The sequence below is a fragment of the Gossypium hirsutum genome, chromosome A04 (genome assembly GCF_007990345.1).
Source record: "Gossypium hirsutum isolate 1008001.06 chromosome A04, Gossypium_hirsutum_v2.1, whole genome shotgun sequence".
In the NCBI taxonomy this organism is placed as follows: domain Eukaryota; kingdom Viridiplantae; phylum Streptophyta; class Magnoliopsida; order Malvales; family Malvaceae; genus Gossypium; species Gossypium hirsutum.
The window spans coordinates 86,898,232-86,922,357 of record NC_053427.1 but is presented as its reverse complement, the minus strand read 5'-3'; the positions used below and the strand labels follow the sequence as shown (position 1 = coordinate 86,922,357).

The window sequence follows — 24,126 nt, the reverse complement described above, 5'->3', positions numbered from 1 at the left end:
ATATCCAAAAATTCTCAAATGGGAAATATTTGTTTCCTAACAAAAAATCATTTGTAACGAGAAAACTTATGATAACTTGTTGGCCTAACTCGAATTAGTGATGCTGCATGTAGTATGACACGCCCCAAGCAGAAATTGGAAGTTTTGACTTCATAAGTAATAGTCATGCAATCAATTGAAGGCGTTTGATTAATGATTCAGCAAGACCGTTTTGTGTATGAAAATGTGCTACAGGATGTTCAACACTTATTGCAATAGATATACAAAAATCATTGAAAGCTTGGGAAGTAAATGCACCAGAATTGTCAAGACGAATTGTCTTGATAGAGAAATCTGGAAAATGTGCTCGTAATTTGATCAGCTAAGTAAATAACCTCACAAATTCTAGGTTCGAGTTGATAACAAGGATACCGTGACCATCTAGTATAAACATTGAGTAAAATCATAAAATGTTTAAATGGTCTACACGAGGATGCATTGGTCCATATATATCTCCTTGTATCCATTCTAGAAAAGTGATAGATTCATAATTTATCTTGGCTAGTGATGGTCGATTGATTAATTTGCCTTGAGAGTAAGCATCACATAAAAAAATATTAGCTTGAAGAATCTGTTGGCTCTTCAATAAGTGTCCCATAAATTGTCAATAATTTTTCACATCATAATTGAACCAGGATGGCCTAACCGGTAATGTCAAATAATAAAGTCATTAGTAAACTTTTGGTTTATTATAGCATGTGCTTCAATTGTACTAATTCTCGTATAGTACAAACTAGAGGAGAGTGCAGACAATTTTTCCAAAATATGTTTATTTCCTTGAATCACACTTGTAATGTGAAGATATTCATCATTCCCTTCATTTATTGTCTCAATATGATATCCATTATGGTGAATATTTTTAAAACTCAATAAATTTCTTTGAGACTTAGGAGAGTATAACGCATCATTAATTTGAAACTTAGTTCATCTATGCAACAATATATTTGCTCTTCCAGGACCTTCTATGATTTTGGTACTACTTGATATAGTACTCACACTAGCTTTTTTGCATTGTCGAATGAGAAAAATATTTCTTATTCTTAAGTATAGTATGAGTAGTTGCACCGTCTGCTAAGCATATGTCTTCACCATTTATCACTAATTGAATTTGAGAAGTATTCATATTCTTCAAAGAAAATAAATAAATGTCACATAAATTTTTAAATAATATAAAATTTTTTGTAAATGATTCAAAACATAATATAATAATCGTGTTGTTAATAACATAACAAACTAGTACAAAATTTATTCTTTAAGACTATAATAATGAAATTAAAAGATCAATTATTCCCTTTAGGGGTGGTGAAGAAATCAACAGCTTCCAAGTGAGTTGTATCAACAATGCCATAATCATCTTCGTCATTCTCACAAACAAAATTTATCTCTATTTTCTCCCATTTATCCTTCAATGATTGTTGATATAGTTCCACAAGATGCTTTGGTGTACAACAGGTACGGGACCAATGGTTTTTACCGCTACAACGGTAACACAAACATTTCACTTTCCCAATTGTATACTTATCATTCTTTCCATCATTATGATCCCGCTTCTGGTGGGTATTCCTAAAATGACCACCTCGTCCACGTCCTCGACCATGACTGTGACCATGACCATGGGCAAGGCCATGCGCTAGCGTGGCCTTTTTCCTTTCTGCTGTATGATGTCACATTCACTTCAGGGAATAGAGTAGAGTCAGTTGGATGTGACTCATGATATTTCGTTAAAAGTTCATTATTTTGCTCAGCCACAAGAACAGAAGATATTAAGTCAGAATATTTCTTAAAACCTTTTTCACGATATTGTGTAGCAGGACAACATTATTTGTGTGAAATATGGAGTATGTTTTTCTAATAGATCTTCATCAGTTATATTCTCTCAACATAATTTCAATTGAGAAGTGATTCTAAACAAAGCTGAGTTATATTCACACACAGATTTAAAATCTTTTAATTTCAAATGCAGCCAATCATAGCGAGCTTCACGAAGTATTACGGTTTTCTGGTGGTCATATCTTTCTTTTTGACTATTCCAAAGGACAAGTGGATCTTTACCAGTGAAATATTTAGTCTTTAATCCCTCATGGAGGTGATGGCAAAGAAATATTATAGCTTTGGCATTATCTTGACTAGATGTTTCATTTTCTTCATTTATAATTTCACCAAGGCCATTTGCATCTAAATGTATTTCAGTATCTAACATCTAGGATAAATAGTTCTTTCCAGTAATATCAAGAGCCAAAAATTCAAGTTTTATAAGGTTCGACATTAATGATACAACTACAATGTAAATTTAATATAAATATAAGTAGTCTCTTAACAAACTTTCAAGCAAACATAAGTAATCCCTTAACAAAACTTTCAAGCATAACATAACAAAACAGTACTCAGATAATTACAACAATTTAGTCACAAAATAAATTATAAGTAAATTTGCCTATGTTAGAAGTTTTAACAAATTACGGGGTTAGTAGAACTACAAGTAATTTTATCATAATGGACATCATGATAAAATGTATTACATACCTTGATCCAAACTAATGAAAATTGCAAAGCTCTTGGATTAATTTAAGCACTTGTGTTGATAACGTATTATGAAATAATAATAATAATAATAATAATAATAATAATAATAATAATAATAATGCAAAGAACACAATAATAATATATGAGAATAAGGAGGATTTCTATTGCATTTCTCTTCATCTTCATCATCATTCCAAGTAGTATACTCCTACATATATATATATATAGGGAGATTAGACTCCTCATTTCATAATACATAAATAGGAAAAAGGTTACAAGGAGTTGAAATGTGAAAAGTTAAAGAAAGATAAAAAGTGAAAGATTGAATATCCACCTAATAGCATTCATAACAATATATGTAATTCCGATCTTCTAAAGAGAAGTTTGTTACACTAGAAATATATAAGATGAACGTAGGTTCTTCACAAGCTCCTTTACTGTCATGCAGAATTCCATATCCATCTGCAAAAAATATGAATATCATTGAAGAAAAAATAGGTAAAAAGACCTTTTCAGTCCCTCTGAATATTGGTATTGAGTAAATTGATCCCTCTAAAAAAATCAAAGTAATTTAATCCCTTTCAGTTTCAAAAGTGAGCAAATAAGGATAATTAATCACAACATTAATGTTTTCCATCAATTTTACATAATTTTAATTGATATAATAACAAATTTATTCCTCAAAATTTACACATCTTATCAATTTGGTCATGATTTAAGAAATTTAACCCACAACATTTGTGTAATGTATAAATGATGAGGCTAAATTTGTTGAACTTTTTAGAATCAAAATCAGATTGACAAAATATTTAAATATCGAGGGTTAAATTTGTTATTATACTATTCAAAATTATAACAATTGAGAAATGACATAACACCGTGATTAATTGTCCTTAATTGCTCACTTTTAGAATTGAAAGAGATTAAATTGGTCCGATTTTTTGAGAATGACCAATTTGCTGAATATTGAAATTGAGAGGGATTGTAGAGGTATTTTTACCAAAAATTTACATTAATGGTTTCCTATATATATATATATATACTGGAATCAAAGTACCTGAGCAACAATGGTGATATGAGCACAACTCCCAAATGTCATTACGTTGCTGTTGATGACTGTTAGGTTAAATTTCTCGATTGCAGAAATGATTTTCTCAGGAAACCCTTTCCTTTTCTCACAATGAATACTTATGAGAACACTTTGGTCACAAAACCTTGCTTCGATTTCTGGTAATGGCTCATCAAATGGGGCACAAATTTCATCCCAGCTTGAAAGTTCATCATTAATGTCACCCAAGAGCTGGTATTTCTTCACAAAAACCACAGATTCAATTGATTTCTGCCTGGCCTGCTCTTCAAGTGTCTTCACTTTCTCTTGCAATTGTTTCATATACTTTATAGCATCTCCAAGCACTGTTGCCTTATCCATCTGCCAATATAAAGTCTCATTGATCTATATAACTAAACTGCACTTACACTATACATACATACATACATACATACATACATACATACATACATACATACATACATACATACATATACCTTCTTTAAGCCAGGAACTAAAGCAGATAAAGCTATAAACTTCTCACTGAGCTTTTCTCTTCGTTTCCTTTCAGCCATGATATGATCTTTTGATTGAGAAATTCTATTGTTAGTGTCATGGTAACCTTTAACCAAAAAATTTTGGTTACCAAAAGGGTTATAATTGGAACTGGGAAAAGGGAGAGTGTGTGGTGAAAAAGAAGATTGAATATCAGTTAAAATATGGGTTCTGCATGAATTGCGGCCGTTGGTGATTTTAAGCTGTTTTTGAGGTCTATCAATGGTGGCAGGCCTAGAAGATGAAGCTTCGTAGTGCTGCGAATTGTCTCCAAAAGAAGCTGATACTGGGACTGGAACTGGGAGGACGCTGAGTTCATCAATACGCCATTGGTTGAATATGTTAGGATTCTCCATTAAACCCTGTGTGGATTTTGAGATTTTTAATTTAATGGCATAAAGAAGTTCCATAATAAGGAAAAAAAGGTTTACCATTTCAGGCAACTCTCCAATTGGTGGAATCTCCATTGAAGAAAGATGTTGTTCTTGTATATTCTGACATGGAAAAGACATTGAAAGATAACAATGCATATGACAATTCAACACAAAAATGTAGACTGATTAAACAATTAAACTAGTTCAAGGATTAAAAAGCAAAATGAAACCAGAAAAGGAAAGAATTCTCATGAACAGATCCACAAAAATGTTGGTGTTGACTGATTTTTTTTCTCACCTTAAATGATTGTTAAAGCTTTTCTAATGTCAACAAACTTTTAGGGCTTTACCATTTTTATATAGTCCAAGTCACTTGGGACTGGGTGTCTCGTGGGTAAATCATTATCTATAGATATTAAAATTTAACCTCTATACTTAGAAAGGGTTAAATTTGCTTGCTACTCCCTGTAATTCTATAGATATTGAAATTTAACCTCTATACTTAAAAAGCTAAAAAAATTCAACCTTACTACTTTTTTTCAATTTAAAGATTCTAGTCCAACCATTATCTCGTTGGTATTTAATGCCAAATTTTGTCAACTTAATATGTTTATTTTCTATCAATTATATTCCATGTCATATTAGGATATAGCATAATGAACATGTCAAATTAACAAATTTTGATGGAAAATACTAACAATGTTAATGATTGGATTGGGATTTTTAAATCAGAAAAGTAAGAAAATTTAATTTTCAACTTTTTAAGTATAAGAACTAAATCTCAAATTTTATCAAAGTACAGAGACTAACAACTTATTTTGACCAAAAAATACTTGTGGCAAGCAATAACATTCTTCACCTAGCTTGTCCAAACTCGAAAGTCTAGTCAATATTTATAAGGAATTGAACAAAAATATTAAGTTCGAAAAATAATCTTGAAATTTATAATTAAGGCTCAAGCCAATTCCACCTAATGAAAATTCAATAGAAAAACTAACATATTTTATTAAGGGTAAACTACACCATTAGACATTAAACTAGAGGTAAATTATCGTTTTCGTCATTTAACTAAAAAAGTTACAATTTGGTCACTGTACTATTCAAAAGTTTTCATTTAAGTCACCCAAGTTGTTAAAAGATTAAAATTGATGCTATATGGCTTTCTCTGTTCACACTGCATACACCAATCGGAAACTCTCTTCCCCCTTCTCTTTTAAAGTTCAATTTTTTTCATGAAACATCTTTGGACGTTACAAATCCGATAACCAAAATTCAAACAGCTTTTTTCTCTAAACTCTAACACTGACTATTAGATCCACTTGGATCTAAGGTATGTTCTTCTCATCGATGGATACTAATCTAATGTACCGATCATCAAATCATCATTTAAAGCTCGCTGGTGGAACTTTAAAAAAAAACTTTTGAATAGTTCAATGACCTAAATGAAAACTTGTGAATAGTTCAATGACCAAATTGTAACTTACCCATAATTTAGTGACTAAAAATTTAATTTATCTTTTTATTCAAAATAGTATAAGCATGTAATTTATCTTGAATTAAATATTCATAAATATAAAAAAACTTGATTAAAATTTAAAAAATATCTGGGCCTCACCAAGGTAGGCAGTTTATTTGGTTTCTCCTTAAACAACGACTCTTAACAAATTCTAAAAAGGTTCGGAGGGGTATTATGCAGGATGAGTCTTGCTATCTTTGTGGTCATATTACTGAGGATATTTTACATGTCCTTAGGAATCGCTCCTATGCAAAGGAAATTTGGCATCAAGTCATTCCTCCCAATCATATTAGGCGTTTCTTTGCTGGTAATATTTCAAATTGGCTGATTTCGAATTTACAGGTCTGTAAGGCCAATAACTTGAGTGATTCAGACTGAACCTGTTTCTTTGGGATAATTTTGTGGCACATTTGGAAAAATCGCAACTTGTACATCTTTCAAGGAAAAGCAATGAATTCGAAGGAAGTCATCAGAGTTTTGTATTGCTGGGCGAAACATTTCACTTCTATTCACAACAAAGCATTGAAGATTAATACGTGGTTAATTTAAACAAATAATATAAAAAAATTTAAATATTGAAATACGCTGTCAATAGGATTATTTACCAAACTAGTATGTTTTTTTGGGTGGAGCCTTTCTCATAGGCGCCACCACCTTTTTTATATTTTTTTTACTTTTAAAAAAAATATTATTATTTTATTCTTAAAAAATATTTATATATATACCAGGACAAAATACGGGTTAAAAATACCCACACGTGTGACGCCACCTAAACTGGCGGCACTAGTCGCACCTGCCAAGTAGGTGGCATTGGAGTGACCAGTCCCCTCACCCCTGCACGTCACTTGCCCGGCGTCTCAACCTTCTCCTGCCCCTATGCACAACACACTGCCAAGGCAATGTTTAGTCCCTTCAAAAGGGAAAAAAATTGAAATGGGGACCTTATAAGCATGGTCCCCCAAGATGAAGCACAGGTGTGTCGGGAAGAAAAGAGAGAAAGGAGAAGAAAAAAAGAAGAAGAAGAAAGAAAAAAAAAGTAATGTATTATTTTAGTAAATAATTTTGTTTTTAATTTAAAGAGTTTAATTAAGATGTTATGAATTTTTTTGTCATTAATTATTATTTATAAATTGTTTATGTTTAGTGTTTAAGGTTTTGGTTTAATTTTTTTATGAATGTAACTTTTTTTATAATTGTTTTAAAATTAATTTGTTAGTAATTTAGGATTATGTTATAAATTGTTGTGCTTAGTTTAGTATTTGGTGCTTTTTTATTAATGTAAAATTATTTTGTTAAATAATTTGTTAGTAATTTATTATAAATTGTTGTGTTTTGTGAGTTTTTAGTAATGTAAATTTTTAAAAAAAATAATTTTATAGTTATTTTTGCTAGTAGTATATGATTAGGTTACAAATTTTTAGTGTTTTGTGCTTTTTTACTTTTTAGTAATGTAATTTCTTAAAAAATGTTACATATATTTATTTTGTTAGTAATTTATGGGATTAGGTTATAAATTGTTAGTGTTTAGTTTAGGGTTTTGTGATTTTTTAGTAATGTAAATTTTTTTAAAAAAAATTATAGTTATTTTGTTAGTAATTTATGATTAGGTTATATAAATTGTTAGTGTTTAGTTTAGTATTTTGTGATTTTTTTGGTAATGTAATTTTTTTAAAAATAATTTTATAATTATTTTGTTAATAATTTATGATTAAGTTATATAAATTGTCAATGTTTAGTTTAGTGTTTTGTGATTTTTTTATGTAATTTGTATATAATGTAATTTTATTTTTTTATTTATTAGACAATTTTATTGATTTATTAAAATGTTGATTAAATTTGTTGTTATATAATTTTATAGGTTATTTGAAAGAAACTAATCAAGTATGTTTCTATTTCTACTTTTATTTTTTTTAATTCGTATGTTTTTTATGTTTAGATAGTTTATATTTATTTTAATTATATTATTATTGTAAACTAACATAATTTTTTTTTATTTTAGGTAAATTATGGGAAATTATGAGATATTTACCATGTTTTTCTGTTTCTAAAATTCGAAATTATTTATTGTATTTTTTGCAACAAATTAAATGAATTCATTTTTTTATCGCAGATTTGCAACAAATGGGTTCTTTGATTAATAATAATAATAATCAAATATCAAGTATTATTAATGAGATGGTAATGAAATTTTTATTTGACACTCATGTTATTTGTAGAATTAAATTATATTGTATTAACTATTTTGCTAATTTAATAATGTCAGGGCCCGTACCGCGCATTAAGGGGTTGTGTTAATAGTTTAGGGTTTCTTCAAGATGAACTCCTAATGCCATACTTGGAGTTAGTTGGGTTCGGATCAGCGGCATTGATCTGGACCTTTGATCTGTGATACAACTTGATTTCCGCTTTAGTCGAGCGATAGTGTTCGAAGACCCACACATTTCATTTGCCGTGCGGGGAGTGCACCATCACTCTAAAGGATGTTGCACTGCAGCTCAGGCTCCCCATCGACGGGAATGCAGTCACGGGCGTAATTCCTATCTCTAGGTCGGCTACCCTTTGCTGACTTACTTGGACGCTAGCCAAGTGAGGGAAATTTTACGTGTAACAGCCTAATTTTCAGTGGTATCGGGAATAGAGATTTGAGATCACTAAATCCGACGGGTGAGTTGAAAATTTAATAAATTAATACCTATGATTCAAATGTGAATATAAAAGCATTTTTGAATTAGTGAATTTGGTGATTTAAAAGAATTAATTAGGTAAATTGGGTCGAGAATGAGGTATCAAGACCTCAACTTCATAAATCGAGTCATAAATATTTTTAGAAATATTTATGGAGTGTTCGTGAGGTAGTAATAAAATTTAGTCAGAAAATTTTGACGTTTGGGTGGTTAATTAAATAAAAAGGACTAAATTGAAAAGGGTGTAAAAGTTGCTAAAAGGATTAAATAGCTCAATTGTCAAATGAGGAAGGACCTAAAGTGCAAATAAGCCCAAAGGAGATATTTTGGGCGGCAATAGCTGAGAAAAATCAGGAAATGGGTGAAATAAGTGTAAAATTGGAAAATTAACAAAATTGGCTAAATAAAAATGGGACTAAATTGGAATATCTAGAATTCTCTTCATTTCTCTTCATATTCATCAGCTGAAAAATAGTCATGGAGGAGGGTTCAAGCTGGTTTTCATACTCTAGCTTCATGTAAGTTTAATTCTTGCTTTCTCCTTGAAATTTTTATGTTTTTGGACTTTTACAATTGGGTCCAACTTACTATTTCATTAGTTTTTGATTCCATGTCTAATTTTTGAAGTTGTTATGGATGAGTGCTAGAAGTATATGATTATTTGGCATGGAATTAGAGCTTTAAATTGTTTATATTCTGATTTTATTGAAAGAATTGAATAGAAAGTGAATGTTTGGGACCTAATTGTAAAAGAGTTTGAAGTTAGAGTTTTATGTGGAAATTCTGAATTTCAATAGTTATGAAATAACTTATAATGTCTAGAAAAATTATTAATTTATAAAATTATCTTAATTGAGGGGTTAATTGAGCAAGGACTGAATTGTATGAATTGTGAAATTTGGGGTAAAATGGAAATCAACATTTTGCACTAAAACTGTTTTGGGCAGCAGCAGTAGTTTAACTTTGAAAAATCACCAAAAATTGTAGAAATCGAATTAGAGGATGAATAAAACATGAAATTAAATATTATTGAGTCTAGTTTCTTATAAAAGAAATTATGTAAGCAATGGAATTGTAAATCATGAGATACAGTAGCTTTTTTGAGACAAGGTCAGAATGATTTCGGGTTCCCCTGTTCTGAATTTGGAAAATCATCAAAAATTGGATAAAAATAATTAGAGGCTTAAATTTATATGTTTAGAATCCTGAATGAGTCTATTTTCAATAGAAACAAACGAGGACATCATTCAAATCTTGTACGAGAGATAATTAATTTTTAGTGAAGAAGGGTCGGAACTGTCAGACAGCAGAACAGGGGAGACTTCAATGAATAAACTGTATTAATTGGCCCAACCAAAAATTATGAAATTTTTATGGTAAGAAGAAATATGAGTCTAGTTTCTGGGAAAATTTATGGATATTAATTTGGAGTTCTTTAACTCAAGATAAAAATAATTTAGTGACTATGACACAGATGGACAACTTAAATATTCACATAAGTAGATAGTGAAAATTATGGATAATGTTACCTACAAGTGTGTTGTTTATACTAAGGATGTGGATGGAGAGGAGGAGGAGGAAAATATAAAAAAATATATGAATGACTCGTGTATAAATTGATCACATGCCCGATTATAATCGATAAGTGTTGGATTAGAAATGATATAATGTTTTATTTGGTATATTTATTATGAAATTATGATTATCGTTATAATACAAAAATTGAACTTGTGAGTTTATATGGCTAAATTTTAGTGATTATTTGTTAATTTTATGAATTTCATGATGTGTTATTTCATATGTATTGATGATAAAATCGTGAATAATGTAAAAGCATGAAAATTGAATAAATGATCAAATTGAGCATTTCAGTTCAGTGACAAGATGAATTGAAGGAAAAGACCATGGTTGGACCATGGCAACAAGTGATAAGTGATAGCTTCGGCTACACTTATCTGATCAAGGAAAAGTGAAAGTGATAAGTGATAGCTTCAGCTATACTTATCTGATCAATGACAAATGACAAGTGAAAAGTGGTAGCTTCAGCTACCTGATCAGTGAAAAGTGGTAGTTCCGGCTACCTGATCAGTGAAAAATGGTAGTTCCGGCTACCTGATTAGTGAATAGTGGTAGCTTCGGCTACAAGTGACAAGTTACAAGTGATTTCCGTATAAGACCATATCTGGGATATGGCATCGGTGTGATATATGCTACTGTATAAGACCATATCTGGGATATGGCATCAGTGAGATATGTGATTCGTGTAAGACCATAGTTGGGCTATGGCATCGATATATGAATATGTGTAAGACCATAGCTGGGCTATGGCATCATTATGTGAAGATGTGTAAGACCATAGTTGAACTATGGCATCGAGAAAACGAAGTACTCAATTTCGTAAGACGTTCACTAATTTGACAAAGTTTGGTAAGTGTTACATGGAATTATGTGATACAAAGAAGTACGAGTTGATAAGATACGAGTATAGAACTTGGTTGATAAATGAATTCATTTGTGATTATATAATTGTTCATCTTGAATGTACTGTCCATATGTATTGATAATTCAAATGTTTAATAAATAAAATTCCGATATGGAATAAATTGAACACGAGACAAATAATTATGAAATTGAACTCGGAATTCATGAAAATGACGGTTATTGATATATGGAGACATGAGACATTGATATATGAATATGGAAAATGTTTGATAAATGTGTTTATTCATAATTATAGAATTATATACCTCATGTGTACTATTTGCATAAAGATGATATTTCAAATACTTTGGTTAGTTAAGCTTAAATATGAAATAGTCTGAAATCAAGATAAGTTGTTATGAAAATATATTTAAATTACAGAGATATGGCTGATATATGTTGTATGATTACATAACGTGAAATTGTGTATATATATGAGAAATGGAATGAGAATTAAGCCCATACATGTTTCTTGTTATTTATATGAAGTGTACGACTGAAAAGGGTGATGAAGTTATAAACAGAGAGTTACACGGGTTGAAAACACGAGCATATGACTTTCCAAAGTGTGAAAATCTTTTAAGTGTTGTAAAAGTTTCATATGTTTACGGTTTGGTCCCGAACCACCCTGAATGTATGTTTTGGGCCCTGTAGGCTCATATAAGGGACGTTAAACATATGTATGAAAGTTTTTAATTTAGAAAAAAATTTTATGGTTGATTTTTTTACATGATTGATCATATTAAGTTTGGTAATGCCTCGTACCCTATTCTAGGTTCGGAATACGGGTAGGGGGTGTTACATTACGAGTTTGAAGTTTTCATGGCTAAAGGCCAGTTTTGAGCATTTGCCAAGTATTGCCAGTGAATGGGAGGTGATGCATGCTGTTCGAGCTTATATTATGCACCTTATAGGGGGTGTACTCATGTCAGATGCAAACGGAAATAGGGTCCACTTGATGTACTTAACCCTATTACCTAATTTGCATAACACCCGTTTATGTAATAACTTTTTTTGTCATTTCAATTATTAATTTTAGGGGTTTTTGCAATTTAAATAATAAAATTTTTATTATTTACGTAAAAACGTTAATTAATTCAACAAAAATATAAACACAACAAGCTTTAGACTAACTTTCTAATTCAAATTAGATTAATTGCAACAAATTTTAGATTCAATCCTCTCTACGTGTAGTCAATGTAATTAATAAGGCTTAAACAACATCTCAATTCCTACCCAATCGCGATGATTGTCCAATATGGTAGCTTCAGAGCGGGCATTTATTCTGATTATAACGGGCTAATCTTGTAACGCCCCAATTTTCGGGAATTCTGTAAATGTTGGCATAGGTTTAATTATGTTAGTGGGCCTTTAGAAGGCCCAAGCTTAAGATAGAACCCGGCAATTTTAGTTAATTTTTGTTCCATAAGAAAAAGGGGGTGAAATTATGAAATAGAACCTATGTGAAAATGTTTGAAAATGCTATAGGCTAAATTGAAGTGGCCAAATAAATAGGAGTGCAAAATAGGAGGATTTGCATGACAAACCTCCCATTTTACATGAAGTGGCCAGCCATCATGTTGTTGTAGACAATATGAGCACTTGATATCCATAATTCATGGTACAAATTGATAATGGGTTAGGTAAATGTTCCATGATAATGGATTAGGTAAATATTCTATGATAATGGGTTAGGTAAATGTTCCATGATAATGGTTTAGGTAAATGTTCCAAGATGGGAATTTCATGTCTTTTGTATTAAAGAATTAAATGGATGAAATATGAAATTTTATTAAAAAAAGGGGTGAAAAGAACAAAGTTTTGTCCATCTTTGTTCATCATAGCCTAAAGTTAGAGAAGAGAAAGGAGAGGAGAAAGCTCTTGAATGTTCGGTCACTTGGGGAAGAAAAATTGAAGGTAAGTTCATGGTAGTTTGCTTTTATTTTGAGGTTCATGAGTTCTTCTTGATTCTACCTTAACTCTTGAAGCATATTTTGGTTTTTAGTTGTGTTGTGAGCATTTAGTCATGAATTAAAATGAAGGAAATGGTTGTTGTTTCATGTTCTTTTGATGAAAAATGGAAGATAGGTGAAGTTGAGCCAAACAAATGAGCATGCATGTGCCTTAGATGCTAAGGGGAAAAATCGGCTAACATGTGCTTTAAAATGATGAAATGGAGATTATACTTAAGTAAAATCATAGATATGTGATGATTGATTGGTGATATACATGTTTAAATAACATGCATGCAAGTTATGTGTGAAAGAGTGAATTTGGTAATAAATCTGCTTGGGACAGCAGCAGTAACGTGACTTTGGAAAATCACCATAAATTGTGGGAGATGAATTAGAATCTGAATAAATTATGTAATTAAATCTTGTTGAGTCTAGTTTCAAATGAAATAAACAAGAACATATTTTGAATTCTGTACAATGAGAAATTTGATTCGTAATGAAGAGTGGTCAGATTAGTCAAACAGTGAAACATGCAAAACTTTGAGAGAAATCTGGTATTGATTGGCCAAACCAAAAATTCTGAAAATTTTATGGATATAATATATATGAGTCTATTTTCAGAGAAAATTAACGGAACTTGATTTGGAGTTTCGTAGCTCCAGTTATAAATAATTTAGTGACTGTTGCTCAGGAAGACAGCTTGCAGTGAAATTATGATTATGTGGTAAACATTGACAAAAATTTGTTAATGAGTTGCTTATTGTTTTCTTATAAGCTTACTATGATCTGTAGGTGTGGTTGGCCGAATATTGTAAGGGGTTAATACGTAGTTCGTATTTGAATAGTTAGATTAACGTGTTAGTAATCAAATTGTAGGCAGTTCATGTGTAGATCTCGTCAGCATATCGTCGCAAACAAGTGTGTAACTAACACCCTTTTTCTTAGTCTAGATTGGCAAAAGTCGAAAATTAGAAATGCCGAAAACTGGTATTTTGTAGATTTGCGAGTGTGCGAATGCTCGTGAGGTAAATCGATTAATGTTTTTGGTAAGCTGCAATGTTTGGACTGCAAAGTGCATGATTTCTGTGCCCTCGATATTTTTGGGCTTAATGGGCCAAAATTGGAATGATGGGCCAACGGGCCTAATTTGGTAAGAACCCTCAGTACGTGATTTTGTAGTACGTGAAAGGTAGGAATATGCATGAAAAACCCTAAAATAGATAAATTACTGAAATACCTTTAAAAGTGGAAAATTTACAGTTTTACCCCTAGGAGATAAATTATCGAAATACCCCTAGGGTTAAATTGACTTAAATGCATGTTTGACTGTTGTTATTTACTGCATGCCATGTTGTTATTATCTGATTCATGGGATTGGGATATTGACGGAGGAAGTACTGAAAGTGGCTTGTCCACGTACTAGAGGCTTTGCCTCAATTTACTGTTAACTGAGCAGCAATGCTGCAACTGTGGAGTGTTGGGCTGGGTGGGTTGAGCTATCCCCACATGGAGTGTATGGCTGGTATGGATGGAGTGTAGTGGTTGGTGGGTTGAGTAGTCTCCCCAAATGGGCTTGCATATGTTATTGATGTTGCATGTATTTTGAAATGGGCCTATGGGCCATACTGTTATCTGAATAAGGGGCTAAGGCCCAGTTTATTGTAATCTGAAAAGGGCTCTGGTCCAGTACCACTGTTACCTGAATGGGCTTAGGCCCAATAGGCTTGAGCTGACTTGGGCTTTGAATGGGTTTTCCTTACACACTGAGTTTTCCCAAACTCACCCTTTTATTTTTATCCACGCAGAAAATCCCCAACCATAGTGGGCTTGGAGCTGTGAGGGAATTCGGAGTGGCCACCCATTCTGAAAGTTTGATTTTCTTCTGGTGAACTGGACATCCTTTTATTTACGTTTGAAGTTTTGGGTTTTTAAATGTAATAAGGCCGCTTAATTATTTTTGATGGTTTTAATATGTATTACTAAGATAGGTATTACTTATTTTAACTGTTGAAATTGGATAGCTTTAGGGCGCGTTTTCAAAAAACAACAATTGATTTCAAAATAACACGACAACAAGCAAAGCTTCTGCAATGAAAGTATTTTCCAAAATTAATCACTTTTCCTAAAAATGACTTAATCAAATCGGTTTCCTAGAAATATCCATGATGTTAAGGTGTGGCAATGACGGTATGCATGTCTAGGATTGGATCCGAAGGGAGCTTGGTACTTAAGCAGTCCGATGGACTCACCACCTCTTTTCCAGTTTCCTACCTGGTCACAGCTTCCATTCACTTTAACCTATAATGAAATTATCTTTTAAAACACTAAGTAAGTTTTTCTGGATCAACAATATAAAATGTTTTGAACGCTTCGATGTGGCATGTCGGATCCGGTCATAACGTCTGGGCCGAGTTTGGGGTGTTACAAATCTGTATACGCCACACAGCTTCTCATCGGATTTCTTCTTAATGTCCATTTCATTATGGATTCTAGATGATTGTAGACGACCTTTCGAATTCGTATGCAACCATTTGCCTAGGACAAGCTCAAAAGTCATCGGAGGCACCTTCCATGTAGATGAGTTAGGAAGTACGGGGAAATCATTCTCCCATACACGCAACATGCACTCGAGGGTACACTTCATCGATAAATTGTTCTACATTGAGCGAGACTTTAGCACAAACTGCCACGAAATGTGCACATGGATAATGAAGTGTCTGGAACCTCCTACAATCGCATCGTCTGTTTTGGAGATCAACTCTGTAGGACTTCGGTGGTATACCGAGTCGACGACTAATGGTCTTTGTAACTTGAAACATTTCATTACATTGTGAATATACTTCTACATTCATCAACCTCGTCATCCACCGATTTGCATCCATTGCATTCCTGACATATTTGACAAACTAGTATCCCGCCTCCATTTGGTTGACTTGGTGCTGTGCTATTCTTGGCATTAAGGTAGCCAACTTATAGAATGTAGCCGAGAAGACGGATGAAATCAGAAGATGTCGTGTTTTTAACAACACAGAGTTAACCCCCTCCGCCAAATTAGTGGTCATATGATTGTAGTGAAAGCCCTCGTTGAAACTTTGAGCCCATTGCCACAGCTCCATGGTACCCAACCATTGTCGAAAAAATGTGTTTGTGTGACCCTCCATGTCACTCTTAAGTCAAGTCATCCTTTCCCAGAAAATGTGTGGCTCTAGTTCATGCACTATGTATATATTAAGAAAATATAAGTTACAGTCTCGCCCTAAAACATTAGGTTATATATTGAAAGGATAAGGTTATTCTTTATCCATTCTCACAACTTGTTTCCGCCAGTCTACATTCTTTTAATCTCGATGAAAGTTAGCCACGATGTGCTGGATGCAGTAAACGGATCTTCATGGCACACTAAAATGCCTAATGGCAGCAATTAATCATTTCCCTGTATCGGATATGATGCAAATATTATTGTTACTAATAACATACCTCCACAAGTTTGTAAGGAAGAATTTCCATGACTCCAGGTTCTCCTTATCTACGATGGCAAATGCTATCGGGAGCATGTTCTTGTTCCCGTCTTGAGCAACCGCAAGAAGTAAGATTTGTGTATATTTACCGTATAGCCATGTCCCATCTACTTGCACAAACGACTTGCAGTGGGGAAATGCACACAAGCATGGATCAAACATCCAGAACATCTGTTGGAAAAAAAATTTCTTGGTTGTAATTGGTCATCCGAGTCGTAATAAGGTTGTGTCTGCAACTCAATGATAGTCCCCAACACGAACTCCCGCATAGTAGCTATCCATCCCTATAACTCATTGTACAACGTATCGAAATCACCGTACAATTGCTTCATTTCCATCTATTTAGCTATCCATGCCTTCTAGTGTGATACTCGATACTAAAATTGTGCCTACATTTTGGCAATCAATACCGAAACTTTAATGGTCTGCATGTCTTTCACCATTGGCATGATGCACATACAGATAGTTTTGGAATCAAGTTTTCGATGATCTTCTGTCATATGTGTTGAAGTGCATATGTGAAGCCCAACAAATTTTTGTATCTCCCACATTTGCAACTTCTGGATAAATGCAGCTCGTCTCCGCCAATTGCAGCCTTCCACTGACCTCCAACACTCTCTAATATATAATGTCGTTTAGACATGGAAAATTTGTATTCCATTGATATATTCATGCCATACCGCTTAATGGAAAATACGCACTTTTCCTTACTTTTGAATCCCTGACCCACGAACAACTCCTCAGGATCAGAATCTACGGCCAGCTAATGAGTAGGTAGTATTTCAGAGTACTCTCGGAACTTCGTCGCGTGCTCCTGATTGGGGTCTACTCGCGACATGTGTGCCTCAGGATTATTGTGTATCACAATACGACGAATTTGGTTCCCGACTGAAGATTCGTTAATGTTTCCATCGTCATTCACAACTTTGTCATGAATATCATCCAGGACCTTATTCACATCAGGATCACTATCACTATCGACCTTGTGATCAAAAGGATCACTACTATGGTATACATCATCACCAACCACATCAGTCTCGAGTGCAGTATTAAGATCAATGTTGATCTCGCGTATAGTCGATTGACTATCAACATACGATATTGGAACCACCATACACGGCTCTTGAGCTCCATGTTCTTCACCTAATAGAGTTGGATCTTTAGTTGGCTCCACACTAGCTAACTCAGCAAATAACTAAATCGGTGCATTTTGGTTGCTCCGAGTCCCACAATAAAGAGCAACCATTGTCTCTACGTCTTTATCGTCTGCAGGTTCTATTTTGGTTAATTTTATAGGATTAGCCGAAACTAGAAACTTGTAAAAAAGTTTTGAGATCATTCTTCCACAATGTCTATCAATTTTTGCACTAATCATTTTCCTTCATATCATCAACGAGATATTTCTATTAAATCTCATTGCTATTTTTTGGCGACATTCAAATATACATACCATGGTTGTTGTCAAAATTTCTCCATCGAAATAAACGCATATGAAAAATTGATTCTCCATCTTCAATACTAGATCTGTTAAAAAAATTCAAAATTCTCAAAACAGTGTCGAATAACAAAAAAGTTACTTACATAAAATTTTTAATGCAAAATTTTTCATTCAAAAGCTAACAAAATTAATAACCTAACAAAATAACTTTCAAATAACAAAATTACTAACAAAACTCTCCATTCTATTTAAAAAGAATTAAACTAAAATATCTTATGCTTCTTTTTGTTTTCCTTTCTTTCTTTCTTCTCCCTATCTTCCTACTTCTGTTCTTCTAAATTTTTTGGATATCTCCTGCTCATTTGATTTTCAGGTGAGTATAAATAAGTGAAAAATTAAGCACTGGTGCCGCCTATTAAGTTAGAGCCACCAGTGGCGCCTACCAGATATGCACCACCTCTCCCATACCGTATTCGTACATATACACGGGTCATGTATTGTACCCGAAAAAAATAATACAATTGGTGTCGCTTATGAGAAAGGTACCACTAATAAAATAATACTTAAAAAAACAAAAAATATATATTATAAAAAAAAAGATGGTGGTGCCTATGAGAAAGGCTCCACCCAAAAAACATATCGTTTTTGTAATTTATCCCATTGACAACCCATTTCAAAATTTAAATTTTTTTTATATTATTTAGGTAAATTAACCTTAATACGCAACAGAGTGTCGTTCATCCAAATTTAGGTATATGTGTTTACCTAAATACTGATGGTGTTGTTCACTCTGTCTCTGGTTTTTCTATTGCAGGTGGAGTAATTCGTGATGAGAAGGGGACTTGGATTTTGGGCTATAATCGGTTCTTAGGGAAATGCTCAGATGCGGTTGCTGAGCTTTGGGGCATATTGGATGGTTTAGCTCTTCTTCAGAAACAAGGTTATGATGAGGTCATTATACAGTCATACAATTTCAAGAATGTTCTATCTATTAGTGACAAGAAGACTACGAGACCAAAGAACACTCTAAGAAGGAGGATCCAGCAAATTCTATCCTCTAAAGAAAAATGGTTCTTGAGATATGTTCCTAGAGAGGCCAATCACATAGTTGATGCGTTAGCAAAAATGGCTCTTTCAAGTGATGAAGTGTTGCACATGTTTGAGGAACCCCCTTTGAAAGTTAAAGTGATCTTGAAAGAAGAAAACACTCCTGATGACTCATTTATGAATAGCCTTATGTAATCTTCTGTTTTATTTATCAAAAAATATATATTCCAAATGGAACTAAATTTAATCAATTGTATATGATATTAGTATAGACACTTCGAAATACCATAAATTTACAAAATCATGCAAATCTACGAAAAAAAAAGTTTGTAATTAGGGTTTAAAAAACTTTAGTCTTAATTTAATTATCAAGTTTGGAGTTTTGTGTTATTCTTGTTTCATGTCCCTATTGGAAAATTCAATGACACCCACTTGCTCAATTATTATGATCATCAATTATTATTGTTCGTGTTATTGTTGTTTCAGCACTTGTCTTTTTCTCCAAATAATTGTTCTTAAATATGTAAGAATCTATTTGGAGAATATCAATTTAGCTATTTTTACGGAAGGTAATTTAACTCCACAAAAAGAAGAAGCCATCCATTAGCCTAAGTAATTATTACTCTCATCTCCTGTAGATAATATTGAATAAATATCAAATTTGTAACAGTTTGATTTTTTAGTGATGTCGGAAACAACGACTCGAGGTCACTAAATCCGGCAAGTAAGTTCATAAATAATATTATTTAATTTTTACGAGTCAAATAGGGTTTTAAAAAGGTTTTCGAATTGGTAATTTATATTTTATAATGAATTATTAGGTTCGAGTGGTAAAACAATAGCTCAAGTGATTTTAGAAAGTGAGGTATTGGGACCTCTTTCCTATAAACCGAGCCGTAAATATTTTTATACATATTTACGGAGTGTCATTAAGATTGTATTAAAGATTCGTTGAAAAATTTTAACGTTTCGATAGTCAATTAATTAAAAAGAACTCAATTGAAAAAGGTGCAAAACTTGCAAATTATAATAAATAAGTGATTAAATTGCTTGAATAATAACTAAAGAAGGACCTAAGTAAAATAAAGCCATTTAATGGAAAATTTGTAAATTTTATGAAATTAAAATTACAATTTGAAATTTTAAAGTTTTCTAGACATTCTTCAAATTCTCGGTCAAAACAGCCATAGTAGGGGGTTTTAAGCTGGTTTTACCTATTTTTGCTTCATGTGAGTGCAATTCTTACTCCTTTCTTTTCTTGTAATTTTTATATTTTTGAGATTGTTACAATTAGGTCCAACTAAATCTTACTTTAGTTTTTTTTTTATTAAAAATTTTGGAAGTTACCATTGATTAATATTTGATGCTTTTGATGAATAACATGGATTTAGAGCTTTAATTTTTGTTGTGTGATGATTTTATAAAGTGATTTTGTTAAAATTTGATTTTAGGATCAAATTGTGAAAAGGTTAAAATATTAAGGTTTGGTAGTAAATTTCTGGTTTATTAAGGGCTGTATGATGGCCTAGAATATTTAGATAAATTATTAATTGAGAAAAACTAGTTAATTTGATAGATTAACTAGTTAAGGGATTAAATTGCAAAAGTTATGTAAATTTGAAATTTTGAAGGGTATTAATTGTGAAATGAATTGAACTGGAATATATGCTAATGAATGAGTAATTTTATATCTTAGATCAAGATCCCGTAGATACTCGTAAAAAAGGAAAAATAGCGGAATAGTCCCTAAACTTCTGCAATTATTAAATTCAATCCAGGTAAGTTTGTACAGTTAAAATTTAATATTTATATAAATTTGATGAATGGTGTTATTTATTTATTCTATTGTTGGAATTGGATTATTTTTGGAATTATAATATTGAATTGGATTCCGATTTGAATAGAACGCGAGATTTGAGTACATTCTTATTTTGGTGTATGATGGTATTGGAAGGAGACAATGGCATTTTTCCCAAGTAAACCGGGGTTTAGCATTTGCTGTGAACTCTCGTGTTTTACTTTCTGTTCAACTCTTCTGAGTTTCTTTTCAACTCTTACGAGCTTCTGTTCAGCTTTCGAGCTTCTAATTGGCGTATTTGGGAAGCCCATCTCTTATGAGCTTCTGTTGATGATGTACTTGTCGAAACCATTTTTTAAAGGGATGTTTGAAAAATGGGAATCGACTTTTGAAAAACGAAAACGGGAGTCGCCACCAACCTTTTTAGGTGTGATTGGATCACCTTATAAAACGTTTTGGTCTAGGAAAATTAAGAAAACAGGTTCGGGAGTCGATTACGTACGAGGAAGGATTAGCACCCTCGCAACTCCCCAAATTGGTACCAAATTGAATAGTTTTCTGTCTTAATGTCAAAAATTTGAAAGGATTTAAAAATAGGACCCCTTTTTTAAAATCAAAATTATTTAAGTTGAAAAATCGAGATTCCTTAGCTCCGAAAGAATACAAACATCACATCCAGCATGATAGGACACGATATTCTTAAACTCTTGTAACTGAAATCATCTCGTGATTTACAAAATCTATTTAGAAGGATACTTTAGGCATTTAGACAAGCGGGAAATCGCAACCCAGCATGTTAGGGCACTTTTTCTCGAATTCCTAAATACGAAAAACATTGCCTCATTTTAGAAAAACTTTTGGATAAAATATGACAATTAAATGAAATATATTTTTTAAAATAATGATTTGAGTAAAATTTAAAAAATAATTTACTAAGAGTAATACTAAAAAATTATTAAAAAATAAAAGAGTTTGATATGATACTAAAATTATTAAAAATTAAAATATATAAAAAAAGAATCAGGAAAACATGGATTAAATCAAAATAAAAAGGGTTGAAAAATGAAGATGAACAAAGAATAAAATAAGAACAAACCGTAGAAAATAAGAACGTAAGTGGGAGAGAAATTTGAGTGAAAGCTCTCAAAAATTTTTATTGTTTCCCAAAACTCCAGTCCCTTTACAATGAAGGGAGAGGCCTCTATTTATAGTTGAACCTCCTCAAATCCAACGGTACAGATCAATTACATCAACGGTTAAGATTAAAAGGTATCTACAAATTAAATCTCTAAGATTACAAAATCATATCTTATAAGATTGTTTATCACATCTAAGATTGTATCATATCTAAGATTGCATATCATATCTAAGATTGCATATCATTGAAGATTATATTTCCATATGAGTCAAGCTTGTAGATGGACCTTAAATCTTTTCAAGTAATGGGCCATTCCGATCGGGCCAAATTATATTTGTAATTCTGGACTGAACTTGGACTTCGTTTTTTTTTTAGGTTTATTATTTTTGTTTTTGGACTTATTTCTGGGCCGGGCAAAATTGAGTGTCTACAGTACTCTTATCCGTAAATTGTTCTTCAATTTGAGAAAGTCTTGGTAAGGTGATTTATTTATCGAATTTTGAAAGATAAGTTATTTATTTTTGTACCAATTTGTAAACAGATATATTTATCGATTGAAGATGAGATTGACAGGGAATTATCGAGAATGGCTTTATTAGTTGATTTATTATAGTTAGTTCGGTAAGATTTTTATTTACCCCATCGAACTTACTAATAAACTTCATTAAGCTTATTTGAGTTGTTTAATGTCCTTATAGATTTTTGGAAGGTTGGACGATCAGATCAACACTCAAGTCACACTATCCATCTTATTCCGGTAGTTTTTGAAACGTTCAATACGGTTTATATGGCATGTATAGGCTTTTGTGTGGATTGGGTCAAAGTTTGGCTTGTGTAAATGTTATGAATTATATTTTGCTTATAAAACTAACATATATATATATATATTGGTTTGAGAATGAGGCATATTTGTGATGTTGGCATGAGTGATATATGTTTGTATGTATTTAAATTTGTGGTGAACTTTAGTAGATTTGTTAGATGGATTAAATAGGTAAGTTTGGATATTTGGTTGACATGTTTATAATTTGTCATTTAATGGTATCATAAGAACATATTGGTTGTATGTGATGATGAAGCATGCTAAAGACTTGATTTTAGTTTGATTTGAATGTCTTGTTATGATTTGTCGACCTATGAATTGTTGAGGCTAGGTTGGTAACAATTTGGGTGAGGAATGTGGCTTGAAAAATGACCTATTTTCATCCATATGGGCGTCTGTCTCTGCCATGTGTGACACACGACCAAGTGACACGGCCATGTGTCCCATGTGACACGAGCGTGTGACTTGGTCGTGTGACCCAAGTCAGAGAGTTACACGGAATCTCTATTTAGAATGCCCACATGGCCTGAGACACGAGCGTGTCTCTTGACTATGTGAGTCACACGGCCTAGCCACACTGTCGTGTGTCCCCTGCAACTTTGAAAATTTTCAATGTTTTTCGAAAAAAAATTTGAGTACCTGATTTAATCCCGACTTGTTTCTAATGCATATTTTGGGCCTCGAGGGCTCGTATAAGGGACAATATGTTTGATTTTGATTGGTTTCTGACATGAATGTAATATGATACAAAATATATGTTAATTTAATCTGTAAACCCTGGTAATGCTCTGTAACCCTATTCTGGCGACGGATATGGGTTAGGGATGTTACAAAATTTAATTTTATAATTATAGCAAATGATTAAATATGATTTAATATTATTAACAAAATTAATTTTATTTTACAATTATCTATAACAATATAAATTAAGAATTTTAAAAGTTGTTTAACAGTTATGCTATATTGGTAAAAGTTCTTAAATTCATAAAGTCATAAAGGTATATAAATCCAATTATTAATGCAGCTGTATAAAAACAAAATCATACTAAGTTCAAAAGGTGTGAGCAAAACTCGGTTCGACCTGAAAAAATCGAACAAAAGAATTTAAATTTCGAGTTAAACGAATCAAGTTATTCGAGTCAACTCGAATTTTTTTTTTCTAATTTCAAGTTCGAATCAAGTTGAGTTT

General features: G+C 32.2%; 1 protein-coding gene across 2 annotated transcripts; it reads right to left on the bottom strand.

The window, feature by feature from the left end:
- Positions 1-2,704: 2,704 nt before the first annotated feature.
- LOC107922040 (transcription factor bHLH19) lies at positions 2,705-4,832 on the bottom strand. 2 transcript variants are annotated; one of them, XM_041111679.1, is made up of 4 exons: positions 4,597-4,832; positions 4,108-4,527; positions 3,620-3,991; positions 2,705-3,024 (listed from the first exon to the last, which is right to left on the bottom strand). In XM_041111679.1, the coding sequence occupies exons 1-4, from the start codon at positions 4,693-4,695 to the stop codon at positions 2,950-2,952; spliced, it is 966 nt and encodes a 321-aa protein (XP_040967613.1). In that variant the 5' UTR covers positions 4,696-4,832; the 3' UTR covers positions 2,705-2,949. The 2 variants fall into 2 exon arrangements, with proteins under 2 accessions (XP_040967613.1, XP_040967614.1); XM_041111680.1 differs by having other exon boundaries at positions 2,705-2,999.
- Between the last annotated feature and the right edge of the window lie 19,294 nt (positions 4,833-24,126).